Source organism: Erpetoichthys calabaricus, chromosome 1 (assembly GCF_900747795.2).
Source record: "Erpetoichthys calabaricus chromosome 1, fErpCal1.3, whole genome shotgun sequence".
Taxonomy (NCBI): Eukaryota; Metazoa; Chordata; class Cladistia; order Polypteriformes; family Polypteridae; genus Erpetoichthys; species Erpetoichthys calabaricus.
In genome coordinates this window covers 331,989,629-332,013,162 of record NC_041394.2, presented here as the reverse complement: position 1 = coordinate 332,013,162, position 23,534 = coordinate 331,989,629, and the positions used below count along the sequence as shown (strand labels likewise).

The following is a 23,534-nucleotide window of genomic DNA, read 5'->3' as shown; positions in this document are numbered from 1 at the left end:
GACTAGGGGAGCCATAGAGAGTTGTGTCAGAACATTCTGCAAACCGTTCGAGATGCCATTGTCATGTGCAGAGATGAACATTTCCATCAGTTGCGTAAATGGGCAAAACCCTCGTGAACTACATCAGAGACCCCTGCACAGTGAGTGTGTTTTAGTTTGGTGCGCCATTGCAGAATTTGGCATTGTAGGCCCTTACTGTTTTTAGGACGGGGAGCAATGGTCACCGTCACTTCAGAACTTTACATTGAAATGCTAGAGAACTTTTTGCGGCCCCAACTGGAAGAAATGGGTACCTGGTTTCAACAGGATGGAGCAACCGCTCATATGGTGCGGAGATCCATACAAATTTTGTGGGAGATGTTTCCAGGGAAGCTGATCTCCCTGTATGGCAATGTCAGGTGACCCTTACGTTCGCCTGATCTCACTCCATGCAATCTCTTCTTGTGGGGCTATCTCAAGTCAAAGATATACACACAATGACACCAAAACGTTGACGTCTTCAAGGACGCTACCACAAAATTGCCGCGCTTCCCCTTGAAATGCAGGCATTCAGAAATCATCTCAAAGAGTGTATCACGAATGATGGCCACCACCTTGAAGACATCATTTTGAAAATGCAGTGAAAAAAAAAACTTTTTCGTATACTCTTTCTTGTGTCATAATGAAATGTATTTTATCTTGTAGCATTTTTGTAGAATAAACATTTGAAATGTGGTACTTTTTTAGCTCACCATGTATATCATTTTTAGAATACCATTACAGAATTATATAGTGACCACGCAATAAACAATTATCAGCAACAATTACAGATTTGAGTCTCCTTGGGTGGATCTCTAAAAGCTTTGCACACTTGGATTTTGACAGTTTATCCCACTGTTCCTGGTAGATCCAGATCCTCTCAAGCTTCATTAGACTGGATGGAAAGCACCTTTAAACTGCCATCTTCAGCCCCATATAACGTCTGTGGAGAGACCTGAAGTCTGGGCTTTGTTTGGGCCACTCAGGGACATTCAGACATGTCCCAAATTCACTCCAGTGTTGTGTGGGCTGTACTGAAGGTGACCATCGTTCCAGCTTGAGGTCATGTGCACTCTGGATCAGCTTTTCTTTAAGGATCTCTCTGTATTTGTCTGCATTTATCCTTCCATTAATTCAAACCGGGTTTCCTGTCCCTGCCGCTGAGAATCACACCTACGGCATGTTGGTGCCAATGTCATATTTCACCATTGATGTGCTATTAGACTGGGATGACCAGTGCCAGGTGTTGGACAAACATACTGCTTAGAGTTCAGCCAAAAGAGGTTAACTTTTGACTCATCAGCCCTGAGAATATTTTTTCTTATGAACTCATTGGAAAACTCCAAGCAGGAGTAAACCACTTGACCATAAACACCTGATTGATGGAGTGCTACTAAGATGCTTGTCCTTCCAACAAGTTCTGCCATCTCAGTAAAGGACTTCTGAAGCTCTGTTAGAGTGAATGTTGGGTAGATGGTCATCTCTCTGACCAGGACCTTTCTTGCCTGGTTACTCAGTTTCTGTCCTGGCTCAACAGGATACAGAAAACAAATTTTGGGGACAAACCAGGAGATGCATGCAAAAGGCAAAACTAAACAAATGAAATATAAATGAAATGACCAAAACCAAGACGAAAGTTCAATCTAAAATCAGACAAGAAGTGAAAACCAGGAAAGACAAGAAGATCAATTAACAGGAAGAGAGTTTTTTGTGTATAAAGCAGTGGTGGCTGGTTTTTGGGGCAGAGTTATAAGAGAAAAGAAAGGAAAAAACATTTAAACAGTAATGCTGCCTCTGCACAGAACGCTTTGAAAAGTGAGAAAAGCACTATATAAATCTAAAGAATTATTATTATTATTTATATTTTTATTTTATTAATTTTCATTGTAATCATTCCATACAAACAGATCAATTTATAACCCAACAAAATTGAAGACAAATCAAACCCCACCCCTGAGAAGGAGAGCTTAGCTAAAGGAAAATTGCTTAAGGCTTTTTAATAAGGCAACATTAAACAAAAGAAAGGGAGAAGTAAATATCTATGTAAATAAGAGATGGAGAAGGGAGTTAAATGCGGTAATAGTTATTTCTCTTATTCTAAAATAATATTGATTAAATCCTGCCAGGTTTTGAAAAAATTTTGTACAGATCCTCTAACTGAGAATTTTATTTTTTCCAATTTCAAATAATATAAAACATCGGTTTCCCACTGACTTATCAGAGGAGAATTAGGATTCTTCCAACTTAACAAAATAAGTATTATTAATAGCATAGCCTGAAATGTGTTGGTGGGTGGACATATGAAATTACACATAGCTAAGAAGGTTAATAGAACTTGATTATCAGCAGCCGAACAAAGGGGGGGTCCTCTAATAACACCCTGCTCAGTAATACACACAAATTCAAATACCCAGCCATTAAAAAAATATATATATCCTTCTTGGCTAATATAAGAAGAAAACTAAAATTATGGCCTTACAATGATGCAATAAACAAAACAAAAACAACAAACATTTAACTGTCATGATAGCACCCTAACTATAGACACCAATAATAGCCAACAGTGAACAACACTGTCAAGTGAATGTCTTTCTCTTTCTCGAGCTCTCGGTCAGTTCAACTTCTTAACCTCCATCCATCCATCCATTATCCAACCCGCTATATCCTGGATTGCTGGAGCCAATCCCAGCCAACACAGGGTGCAAGGCAACCGCAGGGCACACACCCACACACACACCAAGTACACACTAGGGACGATTTAGAATCGCCAATGCACCTAACCTGCATGTCTTTGGACTGTGGGAGTTAACTGGAGCACCCGGAGGAAACCCACTCAGACACAGGGAGAACCTGGGAAGCAAACCCGGGTCTCCTAACTGTGAGGCAGCAGCGCTACCACTTCACCACCCTTCCACCCACTGCTTAACCTGCATGACCTTAATAAACAGCAGGCCTATTACTAAAGCACACTAGTGGAATAAAATCCACTATGTATAAAAAGAAAACACAGAGTCCCTGCATGCTTTGTAATTATTTAGGACAGTGTTTAGGACTACTGTTCAATATGAATTATATAAACATGTGCAGTTACTACATCATCAGATCAGCTAAGAATATAATAATGTCAGTATCATGATGCTGGAAATAATTCTCAGTGGATTTCAGAAATTACATTTATTGTCAAAATTATGTCAAACTAAACACAATATTTTGGACATGTCTGTAACATTGCTCAAGGCCAGTGTCATCATTAATCTTCCTTCTTAACATTCAACCAGTTGCTAAGGCACACAAGTTTGTTCACATTTTCAGATACCAGAGTAGATCTCTTTTTGTGCTCAATATGAACAAGAAAAAAAGGCAACTGCACAATACATCATTGTTTCCTTAAGAGGCATTAGCTCTCCGGAAATTTAATAACCTGAATTTAAATAAAATGGTATTATCCCACCCAGCATGCAAAATGACGGTTACAAGCTTACACGACAAGTTAGGATAATTCTAGCTCTTTATTGACGGTTTCACGCAGCATTACAAACGGGAAGCTTATGACAGACATATCAAGCCGTGGGACCCTTGATCTGTGCAGTCCGTCATCTTTTGTTGCCACGCTGAAAGGATTTTAGCCGGACAGAAGACATAATCTTCTGCTCGGCCTTGGACGGAACACATACTCTTCTGCCCGGAAGCTTCAAAGTGTTGGCTGTAGGTGTCCATCTTTATATTCAGTTGCTACATGTGCAGGTTTTTCGCTCCGGGTCCAAACAAGGACAGGGCAGGACTCAAACCCCACCTTCAAACATACAGGAATAGCACAATGCCCATATACAGTTCCCATTTTCCCAACAAGGAAAGGTTTCTGTGCTGACAGAAGACAGAAATATACACTAGTCTGTCTTAAGGCTGACTATTCAATTCTCCAGTTGTCTGTGGCTATCTAGTCCTGTGCTTGGCTCGGCAATTCTAAATGCTCCTGTGTACCTATACTTGGTCTGCCTGTATGAATGAATCCATAACTGGGCACAGAGAACGGTGACATTAAATAAAAAAAACACATAGTATAACAATCATGGAACAAGAGCATCAAAGACTGATTTTTACATGCTTACAGGAATAACAAACAACCTGAATCACAACATCCCAAGTCTATTGTCAAATAGTATACAAATATGTTTGCTTGTTTGTATTTATTAATATTTATTTTCTATTTTTTTAAATAAATAACAATACTTAGAACAGCATTGAATTGCTTCTGAGATTTCTCATCATGGATATTTTGAATGCTTATAGTTGCCGGAGCTGTAAAATGCTTAGTAAAAGAAGGCCCTTTGTTATCGAGGTAACTGTTGTTACAGGTTTAGCTATCACAGCGTTCTCAACTTTTTTAATGCATGGTTTGGAGAAGTGCATGCTTACAGAAAATAACTCTAAAAACTCAGGAAATTTAAAGTCTCAGGAACTGATCTCCTTGGAAATAATACACACACCCAAAAAAGACCTTCCTTTCTTTATTCATAGTTAGCTTATACCATTTGACATAACAAGAGCTGGAAAAAGTCCATGTGTAAGTTTGTCCTCAGGTGCTTGCCTGATGTTGAATTCTTACATCAGGTCAGTCCTATATCCAAGGGCCTTTATCTTTTTTTATTCTTGAAGTGAACAGTTTCTGAAGGATTATTTTGTTAAATAAACAACTGCATTCTCTTTGATTTCTGAAGTTCCTCTTGAAGTTGCCATCTCACCAAAGTCGGGCTCACTCATCTGTAGTTATGTAACGTTAAAGGTGGGTGTGAACTGTGAACCATTGACGATAGTGTAACAACGATTGTCCAATCACATTAGATTAAAAAAAAAAACTGAAACAATACTAATTCACTGCCAATAAATGTGGACACATCTGGGGAGCACAGAGCTGCATCCCTGGAAAAATCTGAAAGCAACCAATTAGAGGGCAGCCTCAGGTAACCTGATTACCTATATTTCCAGATTGTATATGAGAGTGTATATAAGTCCTTGATCTTTCTGCATTCACACAGAATTGAAACAAGCAAAAATCGAAACCAATTTTTAATGGATGTTGACATGCGCTGACACCAGGCACGTTGTGAAAATAAACAAATTTATTGCATGATTATTTTGAATTACCTAATCAATTAAGAGATTTTAAAATATTTGGGGGGGGGGGTGGCATTACAAACCGCCGCTGTTTTAAACACACACACACACACAAACATACTCTATATATTGTGACGCGTGAGTCGTTGTCTTACATCCCAAAACACAAGGCTGAGTCTTAGTACTTTAGCAAAAGCAGCTTTTATTCAGCTTGAAATGGGAACAGCACGGTTATTTATTTTAGTGGGATCTACCACTCTCCTATACACAGACACAGCAGTCAGACAGGCTCATGGACAGGTTAGTGGCTAAGTAATACTGTTCCCTACAGTTACAGTGCATCCGGAAAGTATTCACAGCGCATCACTTTTTCCACATTTTGTTATGTTACAGCCTTATTCCAAAATGGATTAAATTCAACTGAATTTACCACAGGTGGACTCCACAGGTGGACTCCAATTAAGCTGCAGAAACATCTCAAGGATGATCAGGGGAAACAGGATGCACCTGAGCTCAATTTTGAGCTTCATGGCAAAGGCTGTGAATACTTATGTACATGTGCTTTCTCAATTTTTTTATTTTTAATAAATTAGCAAAAATCTCAAGTAAACTTTTTTCATGTTGTCATTATGGGATGCTGTGTGTAGAATTCTGAGGGAAAAAAAATGAATTTAATCTATTTTGGAATAAGGCTGCAACATAACAAAATGTGGAAAAAGTGACACGCTGGGAATACTTTCCGGATGCACTGTATATACACACATACATATATATATATCGTGATACAAACACAGACCAGACATCATAAAAAAGGTTTGGGGCAGCCATCCATATAATATCCCTGGATGCAAAAGGTTTCTAAATTGACAGAAATGTTCACAATACTGAGTCCAAAACAGAACTGATTTTCTTGGTGGTAAGATGGCGGCTTTAAATGCCCATATAGGAAGTGAGGGGGCTGGACCCGGACGTGACATTATCGATGGTCCCAGACACGGAAGTGACGTTATCTAGGGCCCCATACACAGAAGTGACGCCTTCTGAGGTACTGGAACCTGGCAGAATTTCTCGGTAGCATTCTGCAGGGAACTGAAAAAGACAGTTAGTGCACCCCGCCGCCCCCTGGTCAGATGCAGTATTACCATTACTTAAGCCCTTCAGCTGCCTCCTACTCACATGTGTGTGACAAAGACCACCCCCCCCCCCCATCCCCCCCCCACTTAGCCCAGACCCATCGGGTTGGGCGACCTGCCCCAAGAGGTCGTGAGCACGAGAGAGGGCATCAGCGCATGGAGAGATCCCTTACGATGAATGAGCAAAAACTTGTAAGGCTGTTGGTCAAGAAACCATCTAGTGACCCGTGGATTTGACTCTTTGTGAAGGGCCATCCACTGTAAAGGAGCATGATCCGACACAGGAGTGAACTGTCAGCCCAAGAGGTAGTACCTCAACTATGTAATTGCCCATTTAATTGCCAGGGCTTCCCTTTCCTCCACCGCATACCTGGTCTCTCGATCCAGCAGTTTCCGGCTTAGGTTCATGATGGGTTGTTCAACACCATCGACACTTTGGCTCAACACAGCACAGAGGCCTGTTTCCAAAATGTCCATCTGGAGAATGAAAAGGAGAGAAAAATTAGTAGCAGTTAATACTGGTGCTGAAGTAAGAGCCTATTTTAAGTCACAGAATGCAGCTTCCCTCTTGTCAGTCCATACCACGTTGTTAGAAGCTCTTTTCTTCGTCAAATCAGTCAAGGGCGTCGCTCTCTCAGAAAATCGAGGTACAAACCAATGGTAGTACCCGGCTAATAGGAGAAATGCTTGGACTTGCTGCTTGGTTCACGAACGGGACCATTTCAAAATGGCATCTATCTTTGAACACTGTGGCTTCACAGTGCCCCGACCCACCAGGTTGCCCAAATATTTAGCTTATTTCAGTCCAAAGAAACATTTCTTTGGATTGATTCAGAGCCCAGCTTTTCCTGTTCCTGGAATAGATGATGACATCATCCAGATAGGCAGCACTATACACATTATGAGGACGGAGCACTTTGTCCACCAGACGCTGGAAAGTCACAGGAGCCCCATGTAACCCGAATAGAAGGACACGATATTGCCAGTGTCCACTAAGGGTGCTAAACGCCGTCTTCACCTTTGTGGAATCCGTTAAATGAATCTGCCAGTACCCCTTTGTCATGTCAAGTGTGGTCAAGAACCTTGCTTGGCCCAACCTTTCAAGGAGGGTCATCCACGCGAGGCATGGGATAAGCATCAAATTGGGAGACTTGGTTATGCTGACCGAAGTCATTGCAAATCTTCCAACTGTCGTCAGGTTTACTAATCAAGACGATTGGACTGGACCAGGGATTAAAACTTTCTTCTGTCACTACTAGTTCCAGCATTCGCTTGATTTCCAGCTCCACTTCTACTTTCTTTGCCTCCAGGAGTCCATAGGGGCGTTCCCGGACGATAACCCCAGACTCGGAACAGACAGGATAGCTGACTCCAGCTCCCGTCTCTGTCTGAAAGTTAATTCCTCGCCGAAATTAAGGGTGTCTATTAGAGCAAAGAATGAGTGTGGCTGAGCGGAGGAGGGATCAGGATCCCTGTCCTTCCACGGCTTCAGCAAGTTCACATGATAAATTTGCTCGCTTTGTCAACGATTGAGTTGTTTCACCAAATAGTCGACAAGCCCTTTCATCTCCTTAATTTCATAAGGGCCTTGCCAATGGGCGAGTAATTTGGAATGGGAGATGGGAACCAACACCATGACACAATTCTCGGAGCGTCTTGCCACAGTCATAATAGTGGGCCTGTGCTGCTGGCGCCTTTTTCATATGACTTTTTAGAATAGGCCGAATTTTTCCAAATCTATTGTGTAATTGCACTATATATTCAAATATATTTGTAGAGGGAAGAGCCTGTTCTTCTCAGCCTTCTTTTCAAAATATCTAATATACCCCGGGGTTGTCAACCGTATAATAATTCAAAAGGTGAGAACCCCGTAGAGGCTTGTGGGACTTCCTGGTATGCAAATAGAATGAGAGGGAGGAGTTGATCCCAATTCCTCCCATCCCCGCTGACCACCTCGTGAAGCATCTGCTTGAGAGTCTGGTTAAACCTCTCTACTATGCCGTTGGTTTGAGGATGATATACTGCAGTCTTTAAGTGCTTTATTTTCAGTAATTTGGCTGTTTCCCTGAAAGTTTCTGAGGTAAAAGGTGTCCCTTGGTCTGTTAGGACTTCTTTAGGGATGCCAAATCGGGCAAAGACCCCTACTAGTTCCCGCGTGATTGCTTTGGATGTAGCTGAGCACAAAGGAACAGCTTCTGGGTATCAGGTCGAATAATCCACGAGGACTAATATATATTTGTGTCATCAGGCTGAGGGCTCTAAGGGTCCCACTATATCGATCTCTTTTCTTTCAAAGGGAACGTCAATTAGGGGGAGGGGAACGAGAGGAGCACGGTCCCTCCTAGGAATTTGCCATAATTGACAAGAAGTACAAAAATGGCGAACCTCCTTGTTAATTCCCAGGTTTTTTCAGTGCCTAAATGGCCTCCAAGGAGGTGAGAATGTGCCAATTCACACACCTGCCGGCGGAAGGTTCGTGGGATTAACAACAATTTCCAGACCTCCCCCTTATGCTCGGCGACCCGATATAATAAGTCATTCTCTATTACGAAGTGAGGTCCTTGTGGCATGGACTGATGCATGCATTGGCCATTAAGGAGAACAACTGCGTTTTTTGAAAATTTAAGGGAGTCATCATTCCATTGCTCCCTTTTAAAAGAAGCCAGGGTTTCTCTAAATTGAAAATGAATTTGGGAGAGAGGATCCAGGGTTGACCTCAAGGGGTCCCGAATCGTCGAGGAATGTGTGGATGACGTTCCCACCTGTGACGGTCCTGGAGTATCGCCATCCTCCTCACGGGCTTCCATACCTCTCTCTGCAGGCTGAATACATGGCGTGGAGACAGCTTGAGATGAATCATCCTCATCTATAACTAGGCCCAAGTGTGGATCAGGAGTAGCCTGTAACTCACTGCATTTATTATTACACCAGTCCCGCCCCAGAATTACTGGAAAAGGTGGAATGGGAAGGAACGCTACGGGGAATTTTTTTAACAATACTCCTCCCAGAGGGTCATAGCTTGCCCCCGAACTGATCCCTTAGGATTGAATTTCAAAGTCTTTATTCTCCCTGCCTGCTGGTCTGGGGCTAACCCACTTTTAGCTGGGTCCTTGGTCCCAATGGGCGGCTCAGCCATCTTGTCCAAGAGAACATAAAAAGCTCTTTTTGTTTCATCCCCAGAAACCAACCTACATATGTATGTCTCCTCTACACTCTCCTTCTGGTAAAGATACTAGCCCGGGGTTGCACTTATGGAGCAGAGCCTGTATCAAGCCTATCCTGACCACCGGATGAACTCCCCACCCAGAAACTCGGCCCTGATACTTTCCTACCTGGCTGAAGTTTAGGTCCTGTCCCGGTTTCTTCTGGGACAAAATCCTCCCGACTACGCCACTGTGATAAAAAACACAGACCAGACATCATAAAAAGGTTTGGGGCAGCCAGTCATTGAGGGGCCCGGACCCAGAAGTGACGTCTTCTGAGGTACTGGAACCTGGCAGGATTTCTTGGGAATGGTATGCAGGGAACTGAGAAAGACAGTTAGTGCACCCCACCGCCCCCTGGTCAGATGTGGTATTACCATTACTTAAGCCCTTCAGCTGCCTCCTACTCACATGTGTTTGACAATATATATACACATACATACATACATACATACATACATACATACATACATACATACATACACTATATATATATATATACACACACATACATACACACATACATATATATACTGTATGTGGCATGGTGGAGCAGTGGTAGTGTTGCTGCCTCGCAGTAAGGAGACCTGCGTTCGCTTCCTGGGTCCTCCCTGCGTGAAATTTGCATGTTTTCTCCATGAGTTTCCTCCGGATGCTCCGGTTTCCTCACACAGTCCAAAGATAGTTTAGGATCGGCAGTGCACCTAACCTGCCTATCCTTAGTGTGTGCTTGGTGTGTGTTTGTGTGTGTGTCCTGCGGTGGGTTGGCGCCCTGTTTGGGATTGATTCCTGCCTTGAGCCCTGTGTTGTGTGGGATTGGCTCCAGCAGACCCCCATGACCCTGGAAAATGGATGCATACATACATACATACTGTGAGAATAGCGCTATATAGCGCCCAACCCTGCACTGACTGATAAAGAGGCACGTGTAACCGTGAACCCTCCAGCCACAACACAGTCCCAACAAGCACTTTCAAATCATCACAACACTCCCGTTTTGCACCACCACTCCTCCTTGGCAACCTCTTCCTCCCCATTCTGGCCCTGAGTGGTGGTTGCCAGCCCTTTTTATAGCCCACCCGGAAGAGCTCAAGGTGCTTGATCACCTGCTTCTGATTTCATTTCCGGGCGGGGCTGTAGAGTTGTCCAGGCTGGCTCTGGGACTCATGTAGCACCCCCTGGCGGCCACCCATAGATCCCAACAGGGCTGTGGAGAACTCCATCTCCCATGGAGCCCTGCGGGAAACTGAGGCTTCATCCTCAGCCAGGGAGGCTGCCATCAAGCGTCCCTGGGGCAGTATTGAGCAGTCCGTGATTGCTCCCCCAGAACATGTGTAGAAGGCGAGTCCCGGCCGGGCATGGGACCCAGCCGCCCACCACTATACATATACACACACACACACACACACACATTTATATATATATATATATATATATATATATATATATATATATATATATATATATATATATATATAGGGAAAATTAAAAAGTAAAGGCAATATGAAAATTACAGATCTAAGCTGACACAATATAACACATTTAAATTGACTTATGAGTAGTTCAGACATGCGCGACTCAGCACTTGGCCATTAAGCTCATTAAAGTCAAATGAACATGGATGCTCTGTTGTGGAATTGCACTAATGCTGAACAATCTGCTGAAGTGAGATTTCATTGGACAGTGAGAGTAAACCCTCCTGAAATTCACCAAAGGACATAATTGTATACTCTTTCAGGATGAAGCTTATAAAAACAACAGGAACTTCTTACACACATTGATGTTAAGTAGAATGTGTAGAGTCGGCTGGGCATTCATCTGGCCTTTGAGCCCCTGCAGATTTTGTGTTTTTCCTTTACATCACGAATCCTGGAGATTTTTTCTTTTTTTTCTGTCCTCCCAGGCCATCTGACTACAGCATTAGACTGATCATTAGAGACATATTATTCTTAAATTGCTTTAAAGTGAATCCTGGAAGAGACGTCTCATGAGTCGAGTGGCTCCTAGCTACTTATAAGATTTTTAACTTGAGGTTATTCTTGCTTTGTATTTCAGCTTTTCTGTGCTGAGTGAATGTTGAATTGGTATTGTGCACCAATATAAATACAACCTGAGAGGTTAAAGTGCCTTTCCTGGACACTTTTACACCACAAAACTATTGATTCACTATTGTATAAATAGAAAAAAACAACATTTTTTTATGTAATCTGACATCAACTTCCATATTATGACATAACAATGGAGCAGGCACAGTAACTGATGGGCTCAAAAACAATATTTATCATCGTCTCGGCATTGTTTGAACCAATCAAGCTCTTCTTTAACTGTTTCACACTGACTTTTTATATGAAAGCGGAGTTAAGCTAGCACGTCAGGTTTTTGAGATACACCTCCTTCACGTTTTGATACTTTTGAATATCAATATAAAATATCAACACAATATCTGGAGTTTGAACTGTGTCCCACCAAAATTGTTTTGATGTGTTTATTTTTAAAACAAACCAGAAGACTATACCAGAGACACACTAAAACATGTTTATGTCAGTTTACCTCAATATAACAGCGAGATCAGCCTTTTCAAAAATGTCCGAGGCGCTCGCTTTTGACCTTGTACTGTACACCCGTCTCTCTTTATAAGAACCAACAGTACTCACCCATCAGGCTCGAAGTGAACTCTTCCTGATATGGGTTTTCAATCATCTTTATCTTGATGGGATCTTTTTCCATGCTCTTCGCTCACATCGTTCAGATTTAGTCGAGATGAGAATGTTTGCATCTTCAGTGACTTTCTGGCTCCCATAAGCCGATATGCTTTCAGCAGGTTCTCCACAAGCTCAGCATTATTTTCTGCACTGTGAATTCTGCACAACATGCACGAATGCTTCCCATGCTGCTCATTCAGTTGGCTTCAGTTTCCTTTAGAACTCCTCGTCAAGCATCAGTTCACGGATTTCAGCACCAACAAAAACATCTTCCTTAATTTTGGCTTCACTTTTCTCGAGACCAAACTTATTTCTTACATGCAGAAACGCATCGCCAGAAACGGCCATCGCCTTGACAACATTTTTAAAGTAATGGTGAATCTAACGGACGAAATGTCCGGAAGTGAGATGTTACACGGTAATTCCATTAGGAATTATATTTCAAAATGGTAATCCGCTTTTATTGTCCAGCCACCTTAGTCGTCCAAGACCTTAAACATCATAACTAAAAAATGGAGTTTTATTAGAGTACAGGTGAAAGAATCCCAGTAGTGAAATGCTTCTTGACCAGTGTGATCAAAAGTAGATTAAATCAAAGCTACATAAATATTCAATAAAGATCTTGTAGGAGCGCCCTAGTACCACAAAAACACTTCACTACATTAAAATTAAAAACATTTGCCAATGATTTTATTTACACAAGTCTGTCATGTTAGTTTGCAATTTACCAATATGCCCACAAATCTTCTAAATTGAACTTCTTCAGGACAACACCCGAATAATTTAAAGTTTAGTACACTTTCTTCTCTTTCGCAAAGCAAATAAGTTTGGGGTTTTAATTACCAAGTGATTTAAAACCCCAATTACTTGCTCCGTGTTGAGAATTGTCAATGCCTGAGATGATCTTATGCTTTGGCGGTTGTCTTGATTTGTGATTCTAATTTTATTATCTTCTTTGCCTAATTAACCTCAGTATTTGAAGCGTCTTGTTTATTACAAACGCGATTGGTGACTGATTGGCGATCTTTTTCTCCGCACGTGTTACTAACTTTAAGAAGTCGAACGCCTTCATTCGTGTATATAAAGACTGTGCGTCACTTCTTCCTTTATTGCGTTTTGCTGATTTTCTTTCTTTGTTATTTCAAAATGTGGTGTAAAAGTCAGATAGCCATAGTGTTGCTGCTCTTTTTCTTCTGCGATGCTTTTGCTCAGCCCCGTTTCAAAGGACGGAAGGTTATCGCAAAGCACCAGCAGCCCGCTGTCTTACGATATTTTGAGCCGAGAGCTGGCGCTCCGCAGACCGTAACCGCTCAGTGCACCGACAGTGAGGTGATCGTCACCATCAGTCCGGACTTGCTGGGCATCCAAAAGCCGGTCCAGCCTTCTGATCTTTCCATGGGTGGATGTGGAGTCACCAGCCCGGCCGGTGCTCAGCCCTTTGTGATTGAAGCGCCTCTGCAGGGCTGTGGGAGCACCGTGGAGGTGAGTTGCTTCAGGGCTCTCGCACTTTTCCTAATCTAGTTTCTCAAGATGACTGTTAACAAATATTTGTAGTAGGTGGCCCGAGTTTCACAGCTGACTACACGTAGACTTTAGTATTGCAACGGAAGTGAGATTTGGGCAGTTCACACAGAGTGACGAGTTGTCATTACACCGCAGGGTCTAATGCGGGCTTATGTCGCTGGTTAGGGAGTGCGGAGTTTGAAATCGAAGTTGCGCAACACGGCGATTTGTCATTTTTTAAATGTAGGTTGTTGGGATACGTTTTCAAGCGCACATTAGGGTTTGGAGTAGAAGGATTAAATCGTCATGCTCACTCCTAAAAAGTACTTGGCTGGTCAGGTGGTGCTTTGAGGCTTTTTCTATTCAGCCCCTGCGTTGCTGTAATTTTTTTCAGTTGTGAAAAATCAAGTTGCTAACGTGCAACGTATTGCCTGTATAGAATTTAAGTGGCCTTGCCCAACTGGATGATTTCAGGATGCATATTTTTTCAGATGGGCCAATTCAGAGTGAGTATTTAGTCTTCTCACCTTTTAAGTTTCTCTTGTGTACAATATCGAAAGACAAGGTTTGATCGATTTAAAAAAAAAAAAAAAAAAAAAAAAAAAAAATCGATCTTTAAGGGCCAGGCCTTTGACCTGCCAAGTCACTCTTGTTCATAGCCGTCGGTGTCTCAGATCTGAGGGCCACCTACTACATCTTGAGGTCTAGTCTTTGGGTTAGACTGGTAGAGCAAAAGTGAGTTCTTTTTGGTTTTAAAGGAGTAATTGACTTTAGCAGATTGGGTACAGAATTCAATGGAATAACTAGTTGAGTTACATACTGTAATCTTTAAAATTTAGTAAAGTTGTTGCATCTTATCTAGATGCTGGGTGCTTTAATAACCTATAGCTTCACCCTTGACTACAATCCTTCTCCAATTGATGGTCTTCCCATTGTAAGAACAAATCCAGCTGTGGTGCAGATTGAATGCCAATACAACAGGTAAGATAAACCACAACTCCATTTCTGCATTATAACTGGTTCATGTTTGAAACTTGGCTGTTTTTAGTATTTTATATTGTAGGCCATTGTATTAAGCTACAAGAATCTGCCCTGATTTTGAAGCCATTCTATCGCATCTCGCCTTTCCAATGGTGTGTGTTGGTTTTTTTTTTTTTTTCCCCTCTTCCCAACCCAGGCTACACAATGTAAGCAGCAATGCCTTAAATCCCACTTGGGTTCCCTACACCTCCACGATATCTGCTGAGGATATTCTGGGCTTCTCACTTGTTATAATGAGCAGTAGGTGTACACATTTAAAATCCTCCTTTCCATTTGCACTAATGTGATCTGAACACCTTGTAACATTCCTGTCTGCAGGTGACTGGAGTGGGCCGAGTCCATCCAACACCTTCTTCCTAGGAGACCTCATTAACCTTCAAGCGTCTGTGGACGGCACTAACCATGTGCCTCTCCGTGTCTTTGTGGACAGCTGTGTGGCCACTCCTGGATCCAATGCATCGGCCCCGGCCTACACCTTCATTGGGAATAATGGGTGGGTGTGAGCAATAGTCTGACCAGATCTCGGTCTGGAAACACAATGCCATGGTTCCTCTTGTGTATTGCAGGTGTTTCTTGGACAGCAAACTGACAGGCTCCAATTCCCAGTTCGTGTCCCCCAGAATTGCCCAGTCTGTAATGCAGTTCCAGCTGGATGCCTTCAGGTTTTATGGCCTGACTACTAGTTCAGTAAGTCTTCCGCTCATCTCCTTTGGAGGAATCCATTGAAGCTCCCAGGTGTGACTGTAGTCTCTTGCATGTCTACTTTCAGATCTTCATTACCTGCCATTTGAAGGTGACCTTGGCGTCTGCTAATGTTGATCCTTTGAATAAGGATTGTTCATACAACTCTGCACTGAGCCAGTAAGTGACTGGGAGGATGATGGTGCACCTGTTCAGATGAGGTAGCAGGTTGTGATTGGTGGCTGTGCTTTCAGGTGGAGCTCAGTGGATGGGAACAATGCTGTCTGTAGCTGCTGTGACACCAGCTGTGCCAACCCCCCTCCCTTCAGAAGGGGCTCGGGTGCCCTTAAACACAGACCCAGGAGAGCAAGTAAGTGACCTCACCAGCCGACTTCTGCAGTGTCCAGCCTGGGATACACAAGCTGCAATTGTATTTTGCAGGTGAATGGAGCACACCAGCTGAATGGCAGGAGACCATTTCTGTTGGCCCTCTTTATCTGGAACAGGTCTCTCCTGTGTCTTCTGTATCACAGTCCCTGTCTGGCCAGCAAGATAAAGCCTCTCCAGGTAACTTGCTTCAACAGCCTAAATACAAGCCATGTGAAGGACTTCTTTTCTTACTATGCTAGATTAAACCACTTCATTCCTAATGCCTTTTCTCTTTACAGGCTCCCAATTCCAAGATTCCATCCTTGGAGCTGTTGTAGGTGTCCTGGCTGTCTCGTGTGTGGCTGTACTATTCTTTGCCTACAGAAAAGTAAATGGCATTGCTAATATTAAGCAATAAAGTTTTAAACCTTGCATCATTCTGTCTGCAGTATTGTTTGGGGGGTGAGATACAAACCTCTAACAGCATTATCCGCTCTTGCTGAAGTTTCTAGATTTGACCAGAAGTATGGTCACTAGATTAAGCTATAGAATTGAGACATGGAACAATCTGACCTATAATCAACCCTTGAACACTAGGCCAAAAAAATAATCCTACTCCCAATAAATTAGCTTTTTGAAGCTGCTCAATATTGACAAATCCTGCCAATTAAATGAGTTCTCTGGAAATAAGCTCCACTATGCCAAACTAAAAATTTTACATGTTAAATTAAATTGGCTCAAGTACAACTGCATTAAGCCCATCTAACACATTTTAAAACTGTCGGTCATCTCTAATTGGTGTCACTAAAAAATGATGCTGAATAAATTGAAGTTTAGGCAAACTTCAAGGTAGTAATTTAACTTTTTTTTTTTTTTGTTTGTTTTGGGCAAACAACAAAGCACATTGTGAAAATGTTGCTCAATAGAGTTCATAACTGATCTCAATTTTTTGAGAATGCAGGTTTATTTTCTTCGACATGGCATTACACTTACAATGTGAAATATAAAAATCCCTTCTGTATTTTCAGCATGTCTTTGTCTAACATTACTAATAACCACACACCCCCTCTGTTGTGGAATCTTTAATTTGAAAAGTGTTGCATTAATTCCAAAATCTTTTTTGAACAGACCCTGCACAGGGTAAAGGGATTCGGTCATAACATTAACACAGATGTGCAACTGAGAATTTCACACAAGTAGCTATAGCAATGTTAATTTAAAAGCAAAAGACGATCACATCCTAGTCTGCAGATCTGAGACACGTTGTCCAACATTTTTATGTAGCATATTTTTGAGTGACAATACTGAGTATGAGTCTCCGATTATTTAGAAATACCTGCACTGTTTCAAAGGTGTATTTTAGTTCTTTTGGGTACTGAATGTTTAGAGCATAGAGTAGGACAAATGCAGCTGTGAAGTCAACAAGCTCTTCAACTACTACTTGACCTTTTACCACAGCCACATTCATTAGTGCAGCTCCAGGAAGGGTCTCATGGTGCCTCACAACTTCTAATATTCCTATCTTCATTTCATTTGTATATATTTTGGAGTCTGTATCCTAAAATGAAAGAACAATGATATAGTTGAGGTGTGATAAACCATAGTTGATTCTTTTCCAAAGCCAAGTGAAAGGTTGTCTACCAACTTTCTAGTTTGTTAATCATTTAGTTTGACGTTTCCAACAGAACTCCAATGACATGTTAACTTCTTGTATCCTCACTATAGAGGTAGTCCTTGTAGAACCTTTGCCCTCTTGTGTGTGGTGACATCCATAGTCTGAAAAGTTAACAAGAATGATAGAATAAAGAAATGTCTGAACAAAATGACAATTTAAGAAAACTAAACAAGAAAGCGACATATTCTACATTACTGTATATACAAAACTCCATCTGTTAAATGAATCCAAATAAGATGTTGCACATCTGCAAATTATTCAAAATGTATGCACACATCCAGACACAAAATAAAATATGCTATTAACCTGGATAAATTGTCAATTTATAATAAACAGAATAGCTCAGGAATATTGATTACAACACCAAGTTGCTGGTCACACCTTAGGTTTAAACAAAGAATTGTACTTTTATTTCTGGCAAAATATTGTTTGTGTAAATCTCACCATTAAAGAAAACTAAATATATTATGAATTTGTAGTCCCTGACATTGTAGGGAAAATGTGCAATGCCAATGACTCAAATATAAACATATACAGTATAATTTAGCTTGTTCAATAAAATCATTTTACATGCATTTGGTAACAGTCTATGGGTTTGCCACATGCACATTCATAAGCAAACAGTTTAACATCCTTAATTACAACACTGCCACATACTATGTTAAGTTCATGCTTATGACTATGAAACAGTTCTTTTCTGATCCTTATTACTTACCTGTTCATCTAGTAATTCTAAAAGTGATTTCAATTCATGTGCTGTCTTGCCTCCTTTTGATCTGTACATTTTCATAAGAGCTGTCGAATACTTGTCCAAGGATGTCAGAAACGTTTTAATTGCACCTGGGTAATGTGATAAAATTCTGCATACACCTGTAACAAAATTCAGAAATTAATAATGTACTTATTTTCAAGACACTAACATCGCTACTTGACAATTGAATTATAAGATTATATAAAACTCACCTGTTGCTCTATGGAAAGGCCTACAGAGACCAGTGGTTCATCCATGACAATCTCCTTTCTTCTCCGGGAAAAAGTGAGGCCCATTTTGGTTTTGAATAGGTCCAGGTTCATATTTTTCTTCTTCACTTCATCCACAAGCTGCCGCCTCTCTGTTTCAAGATCTTCATCTTTTTGACCACCAGAGTGATTTGGCAAGAAATTTACCTCAGATTTACGAGGTTTTTTCAGGCAACCTCTGGGAGAACCAAATCCTCTTTTGTAAGCATTTACCTGCACTTCTGTAATAATTCTATCACAAATGTCTAAGGTGTTATCCAAAAAAGAACATAGTAAAACACATGACATTTACTCATGAGCAGTCGCGTGGCGCGACTTATATTTATTAACATACTAGCTGATTACCCAGTGGCTTCGCTCACTGAGTGCAAGGGAAAAAAATAAAATGCAGTCTATAAGTTATTAAACAGTAAAACATTAACATTTTAAGAAGTAAAGATACATTGAGCACTACTGGAGTGGTTTCGGGTAAACTACATTTTAAAGGCGGTATAACACAACAGGTAAGTAGTACTAACAGCAGCTAAAATGTATTTGGATCATCTCTCGATAGTAGATCCCTTTTGAAAGGCGCTACACGACCGCTGTGGTATAGAAATTACGTTTTCCATGTGAACGTCCAAATTTCTGCCTGACAACCTTGCACTATGTGCCTGTGATTTAAGAGGAAAATAATTCTGATAAATGTGGACGCTGCCCTTCCGTGCTTAATGGGCAGAAGGTCCAAACAATTTGCAAGTCCAACACTTTACATGAAGTGGTCTGTACATCTTTTTAGATGTAAACTCTCCATCTTCTTAAAATAATTGAACACAAAAGCAACCTTGAATGTTGCGGGGTTTTAGTGACCCAAACTCACCTTAAGGGATAGTAAGTAGTCGTGCAGGGCAATTTACAAACAGAGTCCTGCTTAAATGGCTCCGATTACACTCATTCGTATAGATTTCCACTCTCCCAGGAGCCGATGGGGCACTTGAAGTGTCACAAACAGTGCGAGAAGAGAGGACACTGCCCGAAACTGCAAAGCTCTCGACCTGGTGGAGCAGCCCGACATTCCGCGCCTCCCAGCGTCCACTTTGTTCTCACGACCCCTCACCGCTGAAGGCGGTCTCGTCTTCACATAGTTTACAGCTCAGCGCAGTTACATAAAAATGGTGTCCACAAACGAAGTGATTGGTTCCTGTATTATAATATGTTCTGTCGTCGTACGTAATTTCCATATCGCATGGTCATACGTAATTTCCATTTCATACGTAATTTCTGTTTCAAACACGAAAACAATTTTATATATATAGATGTTTCTGAGTGTATATATTTATTTTCCTTGAAGGAGCGAAGAATTGTTGTTGAGGCCTGCTCAGTGTGTTAATTTTAGATTCATCCCCCTTTACCCCGCTCGCTTGCTCCCTCGATGACGCACACCCCATTTTCCTCTATTAAAGAAACATAGCATAAATTGAGTGTACACAAGAAAGAAAGGAGTACACCAACCAGTAATCGTGCGTCTGCCTTTAAAAGCTGTTAGGCATATGCACCCCACTGCCCATAATAATTTACTAGAACATTCAGTTTTAAAAAAGCCATCATCGTGCGTGGCGGGAAATTGATCTACAAATCGACTACAAATTGATATTGATGTTATTTTATTAATTTACCGTTTAAAAAACAAAATTATCTGACCGGTGCCGGAAGCTCTTATTGCCCAATCCACTTGAAGAAAGTCTAATCATTTGCATCCAGTCTCTGCTCTAAACTTTGGTATGGTGCCTCAAAAACTTGAGTCGGGCACCGCAGCTACGGGAATTCAGACCGCTAACTTTAAGTGAAAAAAATGTCTTGATGTCGGGTTTTGAGGTATAAAAACACAAGAGTTGTTATAGTGAAAAAAGGAAAGCGGGAAATATTGCAATGGCATGGCTTTTGTTAAAAACTTAAAGCCACCACAGTAAGCACAACTGAGCTTGAATTTTATAATTATTATTTTTCAGATTCTAGTAACTAAAATCTTCCGTAATTAACAGACCCGCTGTCATTACATGTTGCAAATAACACATGCTAACATTAAACATGTAAAACTTATTTACGTTCGGTAGTAGGTCATCATCGATGGTCGTCGAAGTTATTAAGGTTACTCACGTGGCAACTGTTAATAAATCGTACCCTAATTTTATAACTACAGTATATGGTTTTCAACAAAGGAAAGGCCTACTCTTGTAAATGCATGTACTTACCTTAAGTCGGGGCTATCAAACGTTAGTAATTGCAGATTGTGGAGTCGTGGAGTCATGCGCGTGTCCAAATCTCATAAATCGAGAATATTCTCGCAGGACATGCGCATTGCACAAAAGGAAAACTCACACAAACAACAGATTATTAATTCTCACAATGCTGATTTTTACATTTGAACCCAAAAGAAAAACAGAACTCACATCTGCGCCACACAATGAAGAAACGATTGTCAAGCTAAACATTTAACACAGAAATGCTGGAATAACAAACATTTTTATACTGGGTCGACAATCACATAGTTAAATTTTTTACAGTGAAGGTCAAACTTTGGTGCAATTATATTTGCTTAGTATTCAATCTCCCTTTGCTAGAAAGTGGCATCTCAACAAATGTACCTGCTGGTCTTAGCAATTTGATGGACTCCTCTTGAACTTCCCAAAAGAGATTCAATCTGGTTGGAAAGATTTCATGGCTCTTAAAAGCTGCTGAAATGTCTGAATAGATAGTAGGCACCAGAGATTGTAATGTCATGATCAAGACCTGGGGGTCCTAGATACAGTCCTGGGGCCTCATATATAAACGGTGCGTACTCCCAAAAATGTTGTGTAAGCCGGTCTCCACGCTCACATCGCGATGTATAAAACCTAAACTTGGCATAAAGCCATGTACATTTTCACGCCAGCTAAATGCTTGCCGTACGCAAGTTTTCCACTTGGTTTTGCAAACTGGCAGCACCCAGCGTCAAAGCAGTGCTTTTGTTCCAGTGTGGTTTCCTTATCTTTTTTTTTAAGATGCACATCCCTGAGGCGGCTTTATCAAATACACTAAAATTAACCGCATATTGTTTGTTAGTTTATGGCATCTGATTGTAATTAACCTGTAACAATATAATGGTCCACGAAATGGCCAAATTATTCCAAATACAGTACCATAGCTGATTTCGTGTTTGTTCCTCTTAATGTAATACTCAGTGTATTTATCCCACTGTATCTGTGTGTGGAATCACAGTTCTACAGCAGCTGATCGGAAAGAGTATTATCGGGATACTGCATCAAGCACACGCTGCCTCAGCAATGCACACTGTCTATTGAACTGCTTTCAAATGACAAATGCTTCAGAGCCTTTCCTGTACGGACCAGTTTCATCCCAAGAGCTCTAAACGCACTCAATCAGTCCATCAGGTGCTCCTTGTAGAACTATTTGTACTTATTAGTACAATCACCTCACTGTAAACATGTGATACAGTTATAATATTGCACAAATTGAACCACTTTACAAAGCGTGTATTTACATATGATGAGAGGCAAAAATCAAAATCGCAAAATCAGGCAAGACACAAAGATCAATTAGCAGGAAGAGAGTTGTGTTTAAATGATTTATTGACAGATCAAATAAAGCTTGGGACAAATGCACACCTTTTATTTTGTCGTGCGGATTAAGTCAATGTCACAACCCCCAAAGACCATGCCCCTAGAATTCCAGATTCAAATATAGAAAAAGCAATAGGACCCAAACATTCAGCCTTGACCATAACAGTTTGGCTGGACAGTCAACTCTAGGAAGAGTCCTGGAGGTTCTACACTTCTTCACCCCTAGAAACCCAGACCATGATCCCAATGACAGTTACGCAAAATGGCATCTAATACAGAAAAAGCAATAGGACCAAAAAATTCAGCTCTGATGTTGAATCCAGGCCTCGATGGGTTGGTGATTTTGGTCTCCATTGACTGTTGTTAAATCATTTTGAGGTCAATGAATTACACAGTATTACTTGTAGAAGCTTTTCCACTTGAATATTTTGTTCATCAATATCCAATGTGTGGTTTAAGTGTTCCCTTCATTTTCTTGAGCAGCATATATAAATATATACCTATAATAAATTAAAACTTACAATGAACATAATTTAAAAGATCTATTGGGGAACTGTAAGTGAATTCTTCATTTGTCCTGAACCACTGTGACTAGACAATTCCTAAGCTTATAGAGGCAGAGATAAGAAATGACAGCTAAAGAACAGTTAATCATCGTATAGGAAGTGATAAGTAAGAAATTTAAGGTAAACTACTTATTAAGTGGTCAATCCTATGCCATGTTGGAGGCGAGCCTGGCAGTGCTCCTTTGTTCTATAATGACAATATATATAAACCAAATATGCTGTATATACTGTAAATATATAATGTAAAGTTAACTTTTTTGTTCACTCATCGACAAAAGAGCCTATTTCCTGTTTAGTTATAACACTGCAAATTGGCAGAATGGTACATTTGGGGCATTAGGTAGCTGCTAAAAAACGACATTTTGATATATCAAAATTTAGGGGTAACCTTCCAACACAACAGAAACACAAAACACACAAAATGTTAAAATTGCTTCGACTGATTTGAATTAAATTTGGTCACATTAAAGAAAAAAGAAAATTAGTCAACATGTGCTTTTGTATTTGTGGGTCATTTTTTTTTTTTTGCCAATTTTTATTTATTTTATGTTCACTTAAATGTTTTGCATAGCGCAAGTGAAAAATGCTGCAAAAGCGATTGAAAGCAGCACTAGCCAACAGGGTGGGCACAAGAGTGAAGGAGAGGCTGTGTCCAGCACATGAGAAACCATGCCTCTGTCATGGACAATGAGGTGTAAAATGGAGAAATGGAGGACGTTTATCGAAGTTCAAGGGTTAGCAAGCACCATAAAGCCTGAGTACCGGTACTAGAGCTGTGAGAGTTGGTGTTTATTTGTATCTATGGATTTGGTTTACAGTCCACATTAAAAATATAAAAGCATTTGTTTTTTGAAAAAGCATGAAGAGACTGATGCAATGGTTGGGTAAGTAGATAAAATGCCCGAGGTG

The 23,534-nt window shown here is 40.8% G+C and overlaps 1 protein-coding gene across 9 annotated transcripts in view; it reads left to right on the top strand.

Moving 5' to 3' along the window:
• The window catches only part of LOC114666550 (zona pellucida sperm-binding protein 3-like), a 63,976-nt gene that overhangs the window by 10,662 nt on the left and 29,780 nt on the right, over window positions 1-23,534 (top strand). Inside the window, exons 2-9 of one of the 9 annotated variants that reach the window (XM_051926565.1) lie at window positions 13,405-13,653; window positions 14,537-14,655; window positions 14,852-14,955; window positions 15,034-15,208; window positions 15,282-15,402; window positions 15,485-15,576; window positions 15,651-15,766; window positions 15,838-15,963. The exons of 2 other annotated variants lie outside the window; for them this stretch is intronic. In XM_051926565.1, coding sequence (XP_051782525.1) covers window positions 13,405-13,653; window positions 14,537-14,655; window positions 14,852-14,955; window positions 15,034-15,208; window positions 15,282-15,402; window positions 15,485-15,576; window positions 15,651-15,766; window positions 15,838-15,963 — 1,102 coding nt within the window. Of the gene's footprint in view, window positions 1-13,213; window positions 13,654-14,536; window positions 14,656-14,851; window positions 14,956-15,033; window positions 15,209-15,281; window positions 15,403-15,484; window positions 15,577-15,650; window positions 15,767-15,837; window positions 15,964-23,534 lie in introns of those variants that run through there. 6 more of the 9 variants (XM_051926557.1, XM_051926560.1, XM_051926546.1 and 3 more) reach the window with 6 other exon arrangements.